The sequence below is a fragment of the Sinohyriopsis cumingii genome, chromosome 10, assembly GCF_028554795.1.
Source record: "Sinohyriopsis cumingii isolate HCF-2022 chromosome 10, ASM2855479v2, whole genome shotgun sequence".
Classification (NCBI taxonomy): Eukaryota; Metazoa; Mollusca; class Bivalvia; order Unionida; family Unionidae; genus Sinohyriopsis; species Sinohyriopsis cumingii.
Window position 1 is genome coordinate 22,170,010 of NC_142970.1, and position 16,479 is coordinate 22,186,488.

At 35.1% G+C, this 16,479-nt stretch overlaps 1 protein-coding gene across 1 annotated transcript in view; it reads left to right on the plus strand.

The window, feature by feature from the left end:
* LOC149789707 (uncharacterized) overlaps positions 1–13,834 on the plus strand; it is a 59,533-nt gene extending 45,699 nt beyond the window's left edge. Inside the window, exon 5 of the mRNA XM_089973100.1 lies at positions 13,727–13,834. Within this exon, the coding sequence (XP_089829226.1) occupies positions 13,727–13,834 (108 nt within the window). The remainder of the gene's footprint in view (positions 1–13,726) is intronic.
* The last annotated feature ends 2,645 nt before the right edge of the window (positions 13,835–16,479 follow it).

The following is a 16,479-nucleotide window of genomic DNA, read 5'->3' on the forward strand; positions in this document are numbered from 1 at the left end:
TTGGTAATTCTGCCTTTCACCATGTGACCCATCTTGGTAACTTTGTTTACTTTGTGACAATTATCAAACCTGCTTTATGTTGGTTTCTATGAACTTGCATGATAACTCTGTGTTAAATTAGCAGTCTGTTTCTCTATCTCTTATTGTATTACTTCCCTCAGCTTATCCAAATCAACCAAACCTGTCTTTGAACTTTCTTCTCAGTGTTGCCTTTGTCAACTCTTGCAGATTCTTGCAAGAGTTGACACTTAAAGATTGTATTCTTGTTCTTCCCTGCTGCCCTTGCAACTCTTTTCTCAGTAGATTGATTTTCATCTTTATTCTCGAGACTACCATCTTCATCAGTGTCTGAACACCTGTATTCGTTGACTGCTCGTGTTTCACTCTTCTCGTTTCTATTCTGACATGTTTGGAGGTTTACTATTTGAAATATGGCATCATCTATCTTTCGGTTCTTTATATATGGTACTCAGAGTGAAAGTGAGCTTTAATATATATCATCCTGTCAAGGAACCTTCTCAGTAAATCTTGTCTGGTCTGTTCATCACGCTTGTCATTCACCTTGTCATATATCGTCTTCAATTCAGCGGCATACTCTTCAGCAGTCTCATATATTCCTGGTCTCTGTGACTGACAGGATGCCATATGTTTTTGCTGTTTCAATAATCCTATTTTGACTGGTTAATTCTTTGTGTAATGATTCATAATTTGCATGTAGTCTGTGAGACAATTGTCCATGCACAAATTCACATGCAGCATCTTGTAACTTTGGAAGCAGTTCGTCTAATTTTTCATCTGATGTTCACCTCTGACAAAGGCAACTTCATCAAATCTGTATAGCCACGCCTTCCAGCTCTCTTTTCCAATAATCGGTGGTAACTTCGGGTTTGTGCTTTCCCTCGCCCTTCACCCTTATAATGCTGATGTGATTGTTTGCACTATATGTGTCGATCGATTCACTATCACTTTCTGATGACAGACTTCCCATCTGCATATCTCTTTGGACAGGTCTTGACATTTTAGTGCTAATCTGAGGATTGACTTGCCTCTCTTGGTGTAAAGAAATTATTCGCATCACCTTGTCCAAAATTCTCAACAGTTATGTGATAGTGATAATTAGTCTTTTGTTCTTTGAGTTTTCCTCTCATCAGCATTAATTCTCTACAAAGCTGCTTGCAGCTCATTTGCAACACCCATTAAGGTGTTTTCAAACTTCTTTTACATTACTTTTATAGCTCTGGCTAAGTAAGTCCAAATTCTGGAAAGCAGTGTCCGTAGACTATTTCTCCAGAAAGCCTCAACATTGTCTGCATCTTTAACCCCAGGTATAACACCAGTATCACTAATACTACAATATACTGTTGCTCTTGGATTTGATAGACTGCTATGATGACCTAACACACATTCTCCATCAGGCATCACAGTGTCCATTATAGCTGTAACTTAGAAAGTAGGATTGTTACTAACGTCAACTGTACTTTGAGCAAAATGGTAGTCTCTGCAACTTCTTGTATCCACCATAATTTTACACATGCCATTGCTCATCCAGTTCACTCTTTCAGAACTTGTTTCACATGGCCTATTCCCTTGATGGATACGGGACCTTTTCTGCAATCATCTTATTGGAACTTTCTTTCAATGACTCAGTTTCTAAAATTACTTTTAAAATATTTCCTTTTATAAAACCTGTGAATTTTTTTCTTTCTCATATCCTACCATAGGTACTTTTTATTCTAACGCTAACTTTTGGAGACGTAAATTCATATCCCAGGATTTGAATCAAAGTGGCAATTCCCGCCTGTAACGTATGAGATAAATCACTTACATGCAGGGAATTTACTTGTTACTTCCCTTTCCCTTTATTTGGAATAGACTATAATTAAATCACTTTGATTTAGTACAAGTTTAAATGCTAGTAAATTTAATATATTTACCTGTAATTGTGCTTCCTTAAGATAAATATCAGACCATCCTCCCAATTCTGCCAAGCTTCTAGCTTATATACCCTACAAAATCCCGTAAGGCATAAGGAGTTTGCGGAATTCATTCAGAATTCTGTGGAAACACCAAGTCGAAAAATATTACCTCTACTACATAATTTAAGGAAATACGAATATTTAATGAAGAACAACGTAATTGTTACATTAACTTAATACATATTCATTAAATAACAATTACCTCACATGGAGCACAATTTCTTTCGTGGAGAAATACAAAAACAAAGCCTTCTACAAACCTTTATGAAATCACGAATAAAAAACGAGTGATGACCCGGAAGTGAACCCAAGCGAAATCACTGCATTGGACTAAGATCAAACACCGCATTAGACTAATTAACAGCGAGGAAAATAAGTACCAACTGTAGGCTCAAAACAGTAAACAAAACCAGAATTACATAACAGATACTTTTATCTATAATACTAGAGTTGGATGCATTAACTGCCAACGAATATTGTTTCTGATTGTTCTTAAGAAAACAGGCTCATCACATGGCAACCCCCGACCCCAACCTGTAACACTGTTGTCAGCATCCTGAATGCTAGCTATATTGTTACAGTATATTTGTAATTTAGGTCTAGAATCGTGTAATTGCTGAACTACAGGTCAATTACAAAAGCAAAATTAAATGTCTTTTTTAAATCCAAACAAATATAAATTGGGAAAAGAATACATATTTATCTTAACTGCTAGGTATTAGACTAATAACATAGGAATTAACCTAGAAATCATAATAAAGCTAAGTTTGCAATAAGAAAACTGGTAATGATTTTACTTGGTATACTTTGGGATTCAGAATTGGTTTCAATTACAAATAATTTAATTGTAATTGATCATTACCAATATGGTGCAATTGTAATTGAACGATCATAACTTTGAGTAATTGAAATTGTAATTGTGACTGACATCTGCAAGCACATCCTAATTGTAATTTGACAAAGGTAATTGAACCCATGTTTAATCTCTACAGACATCTACGACAGTGCTACTGTTAATAAGAGGACTCCGCTGAACACACAAAACTATTATTTGAACAGATCAAAAATATATACTTATAACTGCTGGTTTGGGCATATTAAGTCATCACACGAGTTTAATATTATTATATTTCAGGGTGCAAGTACAGTAAGAGTTTATTTTAACCCGATACAGATGCAACTTCGCGGTGCTGTTCTAGTCCACATGACATGTGTACCACAAGATAGTTTGCAGTGTCAAGCAAATATTGCATTTTTGTTAGCTAAGTTGCTGGTGTACAAGGACGTTATGATACTTAATCAGATCATCCTTTCTGGGATGTTTGCACAATGCTATGGCCAATAAAACATGTACACAATTGTATTTAGACATGTTTTAGTAATTTAGCCAAGTCTGTGTAATGACTGAGATCTTGTAACCAAGAAATATCGTCAAGGATTAATGGAATGAAACATTGTTTGAAGTCACTGAAACAAACATAGAACTTCAAAGCCGAGTTAAAAGCATTGTAATTTGTACTGTAAATGCCTAAAGACATTGCATCCATGTACACAATACCGCCATTTGTTTGGTTCTAACTGAAAGTGAAACATAGGAGACCTCCAATATGGCTCCCAGACAGCCATCTTGAAAATCTTTCTATTCCTTAATTGTGACTGCTGCGGTGGCCTAGTTGTTAGAGCATCCATCTTGGTTGCGGGAGGTCGTGGGTTCGATCCCTGGACAATTCATACCAATGACTTACAAAAATGGTACTAACAGCTGCCACGCTTGGTGCTCAGCATTAAGAGATTAGTTTCAGGACTGGTTGGCCTGGTGTCAGGATAACGTGACTGGGTGGAACATGATGCTACATGTCTGCGGCATGATGCCCCAGTGCTAGACATCACTATAAACTGCCAGACTGTAAACATCATAGCGATATGACTGAAAGATTGTTAAAGCTACGTTAAAAATCCAAATCACACACACTCCTTAAATTGAAAGTAACATTGACATGGGTTTACACTAAAAGATGTCTTATGGTATTTAGCTGGTTCTAAATAAAAACGATTCCAATTTTTATTCCAGTATGGTTGTCAAATGATATTACCTTGCTTTCGTATAAATTACTTATGGTCATTAAAGCAGCAGTCCTTTGAATGACACTGATTTTGCATCTGAATGGCAATGTGAAACAAAAGCCCAGTGTTGCTTCCAGTATAGTCTGTTTTTGTATTATAAACTATCTGATCTTGAAAATTATACAGGATTTTCAGGCTTTCCGGAACTATAGGTATCTTCTCAGTCATTTTGTGATGAAGATATTGAAAGAAGTATTTTGTTTGGAATTTACAAATTCAGTCATAAAGACAGAAATATAATTCCAAACTAATAATAATTGTTACGAGTCTATGCTCTTAAAATAAGTAATATAAAAGAGTGAAAGCAACAACCTTTGTATAATTTAACAAATAGTTTATTTCCCTAGAATGCAAAGTGAAAAACGAGAAGAATGAAAATACAAGTCCTAGTAATAAAACTTCTGAATGAAATGGAGTTCAGATCCCGATGAGATCAAAATTGGATGGCAATTATATCTGTTATGGTCAACAAATTGCTGATATGTCAATAATCTCTTGCTGAATCACATACATATTACTCCAGGCTTGAATTCAGTATACATTCCAGTGAACGTATTTATTCAAGATTTTTTTCAGAGCACTTTTGTCTTTCTGAAGTTCAAGCTTTCTTAACTCTAATTCCATTTGTATATTAATTGCAATTCTTTTATGTTTATGTTATAGTCTGATACATATTTACTGATCGAAACCAAAGAATTTTTATCCAAATCATTCTTTTCCACCAAATATTGAACCAAAATATTTTTTCTTGCTTCATTAAAGAACCTTTTGCCTCAGAAAGATTATATTCTCTATCAAGTTGAATCAATTCATCTTTTTTCAAATAGTTTAACTACTGCTGAGTGGGATTTGAAATAAAGATCTCAAATTGTGATGACATTAGGAAAAAAAATGTGCTGAATTCACTATAGATTTCTAAAATGTGAAATAATACTTGGGATTTAAAATAGATTCAAAAACATTGGGAATTTAACTTTTAAAAACAAACTTTTCAGAAAAACCTTTTAGTAAAATTTGTATCCCAAGGACGATAACCCAATTCTCTGTTACGAGTCTATGCTCTTAAAATAAGTAACACAAAAGAGTGAAAACAATAAGCTTTGTAAAATTTAACAATCAACTTGTGTTCCTAGAAAATAAAATGAAAAACGAGAAAAAAGAAATTACGAATTGCAAATTAAATCCAAAAAATAAACCAATAATTAAAAACACAAGTCCCAGTAACAAAAGTCCTGAATGAAACTAAGTTCAATTCCCAATGAGATCAAAATTGGATGGTGATGTTGTCTCTTATAGTCAGCAAACTGATGTGTCAACAGACTCTTGCTGAATCACATAAATATTATTCCTCGTTTGAATTCAGCATAAATTCCAGTGAACGTCTTTATCCCAGAATTGTATCACTCGAATTCAATAATTTGAAGAAAATAAAATTCAACCCTCACTAGTCACAACATAAGATAACTTACAGTGCTAGATGTTAAAGCATCATCATCAGTCCTGTAGTCTGTTACACTGTTGGAGCATCGCACAAGACCAAACGACCAGCTTCCTCCATTCCTCTTGATTTTACATCTTTCTGAGTGAGTCACTCAATGTCATGCCTGTCCACTCTTGAACGTTATCTTCCCAGATATTTCTTTGCTTGTCTCTCTCTCTTTCTTAATCTTTGTACAGTGCCTTGTGGGATTGTCTTTGCAAGTCCTGACGATTGTGAGATGTGCCCATACTACTGCAGTTTACGTTTTTTCACTGTGATCAGGAGGTCATTGTGAGGCCCAGGGGCTTGTCTGATCCACTGTCATATTTCTTCATTGGTGACACAGTCTTTGTATGTGATGCCGAGGGTCTTTCGGAAACATCTCATATGTGTGGCCTGTATCCTTTCCTCTAAGTCAGATGATATGGTCCATGGTTCGCAGACATAGAGAAATATCGAGACCACCAGTGAATGCATCGGTCTGACCTTTGTACTGAGTGTGATGTTATTATCGTTCCAGATGGGCTTCAGTTTTATCAGCACTGCTGTTGTCTGTGCAATCCTGGAGAGTACTTCAGGCTTCAATCCTTCATCTGTTACACTTGCCCTCAAATACTATGGACTGGTTCTAGCTTCGTACATTGGACCCATACGTTAGAGCTGATGTCCATGGTGTTACTAGTTATCATTTTGGTCTTCTCTACCCTGATGTCTGTGCCATACGCTGCAGACGTTTCGTCAAGGCTCTCTACTAAGCTAGCTAATTCTTGCTCATTTCCGACTAGTCCATCAATGTCGTCGGCAAAACGTAAGCGAGTGACTGTTCTGCATCTGATGCTTACTGGTCCTTCATACGTTTCAAATGCGTCAGGCATGATTTTCTCCAGAAAGATGTTGAATAGTGTAGGAGAGAGTAGACAGCCTTGTCTGACTCCAACTGTCATTCTGAACCAGTCCTCTATGCTGCCGTTGAAGCATACTGCACTGGTTGCCTTGTCATGGAGGTGCTATATTAATATGATGACGTTGCCATTGATGTTCTACAGTCTTAGGGTCACCCACAAGGACACCCTGTCAAATGCATTCTTGAAATTGACAAAGACATGATACAGTTCTTGCTGGTGCTGGAGGTACTTCTCACACAATAATCTGAGGTTGAAGATCTGCTCTATTGTGCTGCACACTGCTCTGAAACCTTCCTGCTCCTCGGTAATTATCTTTGCAGCCTATGGCTTTAGTCTGTTCAGCAGTATCCTCAGCATTACATTGCATGGATGGCTTATAAGACTGACAGTGGCTTTGACACTTTTGATCATGTTCCCTTTACTGGAGAGGGTGATGATCAGTGATTGAGTCCACAGCGATGGCCATACTCCTTTTTGCCAGATATTGTTGCAGATGTTTGTTAGGGTGCAAATCACTGCTTCTCCCCCACCTTGGATCCGTTCTGCTGGGACAGATGTTAAAGCACAACTAGTAAAATTCTCTGTCATAAGATAATAAATTATCTGCTTGACCTCAGCTCACATTCGCATTTTCTACAAACAACCATTACCTAATGGACAATAACGTATTAGAATGATTTTTGTATGCTCTAACCATTAGGCTACCGGAGTGGTAAATAATAATAATAATAATAATAATAATAATAATAATGATAATACTACTGAATAATGTTGGATGTTATGTATAATAACTTATCAGGTACATCTCTACAGTTTCTAAAGTTTCATGAATTCATATTTCATATAACAAATTGGCCTATTTGTAAATGGTTAATACTCTGAGATAATTTAATACTTAAGATAAATACGGTAAAGTACATATACCTAAACTCGAAATTCACACGAAAATTTCATCTACTTTAGTAATGATAAACTAATGTCTGTTTATCCCTGTCCATTATTTGATGATTGGGTATCTTATCTACAAAAATAAAAATAATCAGGAAACCATAATTTTGAATCAACATTTTTCTTTCTTTTATGTTTCCTTATCTTTTGTTATATGGCTAATCCAGCATAGATTTATTGGTTCATACTCATTTTCCTTTATGCATGATTCTGTTTGGCTGGACGCCTTGTCTTTTTCTCCTTTAAATCAATAAGTGACCTTTTGCCCAAAGGTCTGTTAAGTGTCTTAACTTTTGTCCCCATGACTGCATCTGGTATTGAAACTGGACTAACATCAATATCTTATTCACTTTCTAAGACTGATCAATTTAATTATTCTATATCGCTATCATTAAACTCTACAAATTCGCTCACATCTCAACCTGAATCCATTTTTGTTTATCTTAACTACACACATTTCTTAAGGTGCAGAAAAGCCCTTTCCAGTATGTCTAAATTTAACATATTACGTTTCAGGCTTTTATCAAAATATTGAGTAAACAGCCATCTTGTTGGTTATGATAATTAAAAATGTGTAATCTTTCTACCTGTTGACTTATCAACGTTTACTTAATATACCAGTAATGGGGTATACATCTACGAGGTACTAGGTATCTAAATAGTGCATTTTACGCATGCGTACGTCACTGGGAAGTCAACAAGCATTATCGACACCGCATACAACCAGCATTTGGGTTGAAGAGTTATTTACAGGTTGATAGACATGTGTTGGGGGAAATTTTAACTAAGACTGATTAGCTAGATAGCACGCATGTGCAAATATTGTGGTGAACGAAGCATGGAATTGTGTTAGACCAATAAGTTGTTCTCCACCTTTTTGTTTTGTTTCACTAGCAGCGGAACAGTCAAACAAAATAAAATAAAGGTGGAGAACAACTTGTTTGTCTAGGAATTATGTGCATTCCAATCAGTCAGCCAATTCAAAACGACCTTGCCATTGGTGACCTTGCGAGTTGAATACAAATCCTTTGAGTTGAAATCAACGAAATTCATACAATAAATGGAGACAACGTCTGTAATGACAACCTTACCTGAATATATAGATGCAGTCTTTGACTGCTTTAGCAGGTACTTTTATTTGACACTCTTGCATTGTTGTACAGAAAAGATAAAAGGGGAGCGAGCGTTTAGATTTATCAGTGGTCATCGCAAGTACCAAAATATCTGATCACTATTGGACATATAACAATCAATTTTACTATACGTTATCTACATGTGTTTGTCAGTACTGACCTTTCCACTATGTGACAATCAATGCCAATCATATGTTAATCTAAAATACCTTCAGAAATGATATAACGGTGAAGTTCTCGTCGAAGGTCGACCTTATCATTTTTGAGATGCTGGACTGTCAAAAGCAACATATAGACAGTACACAGATTTCACTTCTGGGTCATCACCAAGGCCTTATTACTCACTGTGCACTGTCGCCAGAATACACACTTACAACAACACCCTGGGTTCATATTGTCAAGAATAAACAATTGCCCTTAAATTCCTAAAAAATGCATAAATAAAACTCTTCTATCACCACCAAAATGAGAGAGGAAAAAATGTTCAAAAAATAGACTAGAACTACATTCGTGGGGGTACTGAAGTGAAAGTACTAATTATGACCCGAATCCTGACAGGCCTCATTTGTTATGAAAATGTTATTCAAACTTTTATATTGGCATGCTACACTAATTTCAACTTTATATATGAAGTCTTATTGAATTTCCTTGCAAACAAAACATGTGACACCTGTCAGAAAGTATGTAGTGCTGGTGTTCCACAGGGTGAAAGATTTGGTCCAAGTGCTCTTGAGAAACCAAAACTAATTTGCTATATCTTCCTTAATTATAGGAATTTTTGAATGCAGAAAAAACCTAAATGTAATACAAAATAAATCCTGTCTGAAAATATGTTTAAAATTAACAAATATTAATACACTAAAATCTAATGGCAATTTAAATAAACATTTAAATTTTTAAACTAAATTTAATTAAAAACTTAAATTTTCATACAAATTTTAAAACACATTTTGACAAATGTTAGACTGCATAGTTGACTTATAAATAATATTTAAAACAAATGGTTGTTTGAGTCTGTACAACGGACAACATTTTTTCCAGGGGTAGTAAAGAAACATAGCTCACAGTGATTTTGGCAGAATATGCCTGTCCAGGTGCATATAGGCGTACACACTAAAGAAACAATGACGGGTGCTATGTTCCACATTTATTGTGTCAGGAACTTAGGCAGTTGTTTCCATAACTAATAGCACATTCATATTTAAAGTTCTGATGGGACCACTATCATGTTTTAAGGCAAAAATTCATTACATTTCAATGTTGATAGCTACAAGAGGTGAACATGGGATAGGAAAATAGTTTCTAGGGAGGCTCTACCTTACCGAAAAGTGGTGTTGATCTCTCTCGTAAAGACCTACGCCATGTCGTTGAGGTGCTATATGTCAGTCTGGTCATATGAACTAATCTTGGTCACTTCTGGCAGTACACTGCACATGCCCTTATGGGACCTTGCTATCACCACCGGACTAGTGGATAACTTCCAATCTGATCCAAGTCTAACACTTGTTCCAGATAACAGGTTAGACCTGAAGAGATACAATATGTTTCACTTAATTCAAGAAAACAGTAAGATCGACGTAAATGAAGTTAAAATGTCTTAGATATGGTGATTTCAAAATAACATTAAGGATGCAAGCATGGGGAAAAATATTAAACCTGACAGAGTGACATTCAGAAATGTGAAGCAATGACCATGTATTAAAGAGACAAATTTATCATAAAAATGTGAGGTTTCTAGAAGCATATTTAGCCATTTACAGGTCAAATAACTAATCAGGTAGACAATGTATCATAAAGTTTAAGACAATGTTGGGGCGGTGAGGTTTGATCATTGATGCTAACATTAGTACATACAAGTATACAGGAAAGTCAAGTGACAATGTACTAAATTATCATATATAACTATAAGCAATCTTTTTCATGAGTGAAATAACAATTTTGGATATTGCAAGTGAATACATCCAAATGTGGTCACACAGATCAACTATAGGTGACAATAAATAATATATCATCAACTAAATATGAAATTCTGCTCCTCAAAATTTGTAAACAAGAAAGGAAATTTGCATATGTGGGACATATACAATGTACTTGTTAAGATCAAATGTGCAAACATAATTCAGATTATCTGTATGTACATTTATAGTGCATTTTTAAGAATGTTGGTTACCAATTATTAAGCTCATTGATTCAGTGGAGTCAGATATCAGCTGGTGCTTCAATACCGCACACAGTCAAAGTACTAGATTAAAATATGTTACCATACATAGGCATATTCATGATGAAAATAACATTTTGGGATATTTTCAGTGCACACAGCCAGAAATGTGCCTTACAAATTCACTATAGGTACAATGTCAGGCTATATGATATAATGAATGTGAACTTTTGATCCCAAACATTATAAAATGGATGGATATTTGTTCATGTGGGATATGTAACCATGTTAGGATCAGTTGTACAAAGTTAAATTCAAATAATCTGTTTGAATATTTCTTATGCAATCTTTAGAGTGTCAGTTAACAAATGTTATTAGCAATTCATAATGCATACAGCAAGATGGCTCATTAGAATTCCCATAACATCACATAGGCGACAATGACGCACTACACCATTCAATATCTTAACCAAACTGAATAATAAAACGGAATGCATTTTGTGTTCAACTTAAATTTTTTAGCTGTTTTCTTACAGTCAAGGGTATATATACCTGGCAAAAGCATATTTTATCCCTTTGACCTGTATTTCATTCTCAGACAGTTTAACATGATTTAGCAGAGAACTTGAGTAGGTTCTAGTATAAAGTTTTCATCCCTGTCCTCTCACTAAATACCTTATAACTATGTTTATAAACAATCACTGAAGACTAAACAAGCATATATGTGTTACTCAGGAAGTGACCCCATGATAAACACATAAATTAACTACTTAGACCCCTAATAAACATCTGAATGGCCAATACAAAATATAATTTTGTCTTTGTGTAGTTTAAATGAATGTCTCATTTTGACTTACAAAGAATTTTCTCTGACAAAATGTAACAAATATCCAACATAGGAGCTTGTATATGGTGTAAGAATATACACATGCTGATAACATGTAATATCATTCCAAAAATATATATGTGCATTTGGGGGGATTTTTTTAAAAAATTTTTTTATTTTTAAATTTCATTCAAATTTTTAAATAAAAACTAATTTGTTAAATTTAATTTCATTTGTATATTTTCAAATCAATATCCATATTGTATTCAAATTTCATATGTCTATCAATAATAATAAAGATTTTATACCAATTTAAACTTTACTCCAATACTACTCTGGCAGGACATAGGACAGAATTAATTTTACTATATGGCATCTACATTTGTTTTCAGTTCTGACCATTCCACTGTGTGACAATGCAAATCATTTTTTAATCTAAAATACCTACAAAGATGACCTCACGGTGGTGAAGTTCTCATTAAAGGTTGACCTGCTCTTTTTTGAGATGCTGGACTGTCAACAGAGCAACATGTAAACAGAACATAGAGTTCACATCCGGATCATCACCAAGGCCTTATTACTCACTGTGCACTGTCGCCAAAATACACATAGACAACAACACCCTGAGCTCATATTATCAAGAATAAACAGTTACCTTTAAATCCCTATAAAAAAATGCATAAATAAAACTTTCCTATCACCACCAAAATGAGAGAGGAAAAAATGTTCTAAAAATAGACTAGAACTAATTGTGACCCGATTCCTACTATAATAACAGCCTGTGACTCTGAAATCAGCAGATTGGAGGATGCATAGAATCATAACGGTATATCATGTGAATAAACATTAAATTGGAGAACATGTATTTCATTATGACGGCTGCCTGCTAGGTACATAGTACAATATAGGGTTGTAAAAGGCGCCTTTGTTCATGAATATCATTGTTAAATTAATAATGTGATAACATTTTAAGCCATGTTATGGAACGAAAAGCCACACGTATTCAGTAGTTCTTGAGCTCATTTTACTTAATGGAGACAGCTTATGTGTCTGTGATTATAATGATATTTATGATAGCATAAACTTCCATGTATGCATTATACCCGGGTTTCCCTGATGAATATGTTTATGTTTAAAATGATTAATGTCATAAAAGTGAAATGCTATTCCCAACCCCTCTAAAATACAATTACTACATTGCATTTGCTGAGTATTGATAAATGATACATTGAATTTATCACCAGTGGTCATGTAAGGGGCAGATATATAACTTCATATATTTCTCATGAACATTCATACCATGCTTTTGAAAGTCGGTTATGTCACTGCTGCACATGATATGGAAAAAACCCAGGTGTAGGTTAAAAGTTCACATCTAGGGAAAACAACCACATGCACAATTGATAGCTATGTACATTTTATTTAGTGCTGCCACAATAGCAATTTGTATGGTTATGATGGTCACGAAGAGAGCAGTTGTTGGCACATATTACTGTCATGAGATGGGGCCAGATCTGGACCATGAGGTTTTTGAGGTACTTTCACACAAAAATCATTGGAAAATCACACTTTTACAGTACATAAATAAATGTCAGCCATTTGTAGCTCATTCACAAGCGTATTACTCACTGTGTACATGAATAAAAGTCTGTCATTTGGTGCACTTCACAAGCTTATTGCTCAATGTGCACATGAATACAAGTCTGTCATTTGGGGCACTTTCTCAAGTGCATTGCTCACTATGCACATGAACATAGTTCTGTTATTATTCTATTCATCTATGACCGATTTGACAGTGAAATGTTTTTATTTACCTTCCGCAAGTTTATTTCAATGATACCCCCAAACCAGAACACTTTACAACATTTGATACTCCATTTAACATTTTTGTCTTGATTTGCAATTACAGAACTATGTAATTTGTTTTTTGCTAATGAGCCAGTTTAATCTAATTCAGTCTTAACATATGTTGAGGTAAATGCCATACAATGATTGTTTTTAAATTATAGTATAGTAATGCTCTATTGTGTTTCCTCATAATTGCCTGTGACTCAAGTCAGTTATATGAGGAAAATTGAAATTGTTGATGCTGACTCCAGTGTTGTATCACAGACCATTGTTATTTCGTACATTAAGTTTTGCCATAGTTTACCAAACATTTCTTCCATTTGTCTAGGTACATCAAGGGCAGTCAAGTCTAGCCACAGAAATGCCTCAATCTGGACTGGTCTCTGAGGAATCTAAAAATGACAAACAAGGTAATGGTAACTACACAATGTTATAACAGGCAAGCATGCATGACTCTATAGATTTAGGCTGCAATGAATTGTAAAGGTTTGTTTATATTAGGTACATTCCTATAATAAATCGTGGGGCCCCAAGCGGCCAAGTGGTCTAAAGCACTCACCATTATGGATCATTGCCATCTCACCTCTTATGTGAGAAAGCTTGTCAGTACCTTCTCATGAATCGGTGGTTCTTTCTGGGGTTTTTCCGGGTTTTTCCTCCGCCATTTATATTGGCCATTATGTATAGCCTATATTGTGCTACAGAATGGCATTCAACCCAACAACAACAACAAAAAATGACATTCTGATGTACACAAATATTGTTTGTTGCAAATGACAATCATATGAAACTTAAACTGAGAATATAGAAATTTGTAAAAATGTTGGCATCCATTATTTCAGTATTTGTTATTCCTGTTTGTATAAAAAAAAAACTGTACTGAGAGCGCGCGCGCGCGAGAGAGAGAGAGAGAGAGAGAGAGAGAGAAAGAGAGAGTGAGAGAGAGAGAATTATATTATACATGGATCTTATAGTTGTTGTTGTTGTTGTTGTTGTTGTTGTAGGGTTAAATGACATTTTTCAGCACAAGTCTTGTTGCACTAGAAAGTGATCTCCAGATTAAATTGGCATGCACTAATAATCATTAGCGAAAAAAGTGAAAGAAGCAAAACACAAAAGAGTAACTGTGTATCTAACTTAAATGAAAAATGGAGAAAATAATTCCCTTGACTAGAATACGGCACATCCATTAGGATTACCGGTGTGACTTCTGATCGCTTGATTGCGAAGACTGTAAAAGTGAATAATCCTTTTGTGACAGGGATTAAGAAATGTAAAAACTCCGCCCTCGTTCACCACTAGATTACTGGAGAACACATTATAACCCAAGACATTCTTTCACAACAAAGAAATCAGTAAACTTGCAGAGACAAATGCGTTATTTGTATTACAAAGTCGGGGTCATGGTATATTTTGTTGGTGTTTAACTTTGCTGAGTAAAAAAAGGTCTTACATTTCAAGTGTAACTTATTAGAAAGAAGATTGATCCGTATCCTCTTTGATTTTTGGATAAATGTGTTCTAGGACGAAGTATAATAAAACCTATGATAATACCCATTTTATGATAGGCAGTGAATTAACTACCATCTGGTTAATAAGATTTGGCTTTATGTATTGGCTTATATGTAATGTGTTGGTCTACAATATTGCTTCAGAAAAATGTAGAACTTTAAACTAAAAGAAATCAAACTAATCCAATTATTCTTGGAATGGATAATGCATTTATTAATTGTGCATGTAGGTTTATTTGTATGTTTAGAGACATAGCATATATTACAAGTTGTAATATCATATTTCACGCTGAAAAAGTATGGGTCAGACGAACATTTGTCGTTACAGTTTTGAGTCCAAAATATTTTAATTGACCCCCAGTCCTGACATCATCTTTTTTGTTTTAACTCTCAATTGTACTCCCCTGGTGGATACACTGCATACTGTACATGAAATAACAGGACTTGGTTAGGTAAGTGGCCTTCTGTACATAGCAACAGCCTAAAATATCAAGGCTTTGCCAGGGAGGTGGCATACTGTACTTAGCAACAGCCTAAAATAACAAGACTTTGGAAGGGATGTGGCATACTGTCCATACCTACAGTGTGAAATAAAAATAATTGGTTTGGAATGTGGCATACTGTACATATCAACTGCTTGAAATAAAAAGAATTGATCAGGGAAGTGGCATACTGTACAAAGCAACGGCATGAAATAACAAGATTTGGTTAGGGATGTGGTATACATTACATAGGTACAGCATGAAAAAAACAAGTCTTGGTTAGGTAAGTGGTGTTCTTGTACATAACAGCAGCATGAAATGATAAGGCTCGGTTACGGAAGTGGCATAATCTACATAGCAGCAGCATGGAATGACAAAACAGCATGAATTAACAAGACTTTTTTAGGGAGGTGGCATACTGTACATTGCAGCAGCATAAAATAAGGCTTGGTTAGGGAATCGACATACTCTACATAGCATCAGCATGGAATGACAAAACTTGGTTATGAATATGGCATGCTGCTCATAGCGATAGCATGAATTGGCAAGACTTTGTTAGGGATGTGGTATACTGTACATAGCAGCAACATGGAATAACAATGCTTGGTTACGAAAGTGGCATACTGTACTTAGCAACAGCATGGAATGACACAGACTAGGTTAGGGAAGTGACATACTGTACATAGCAATAACATAAAAATAGCAAGACTATGTTGGGTATGTGGCATACTGTACATAGCAACATCATGAAATAACAAGACTTAGTTAAGGATGTGTCATACTATACATAGCAACAATATGAAATAACAACGCTTGGTTAGGGAGGTGGCATACTGTACATAGCAACATCATGGAATGACAAGACTTGGTTAGTGAAGTGGCAGACTGTACTAAGACTTTGTGAATAGCTTACTTTACATGGCAAACAACAAGAAACGCCAAGACTTGTGATTTGGATATTTTAATGTACCGGTAGCTTTTATAATTTTTCAGTTATGTAACTATGATATATGCACTGTGGCAGTATATAGGAATGTCTAGTAGTAAGGCATCATGCCGCAGACATGTGGTATGATGTTCCACCCAGT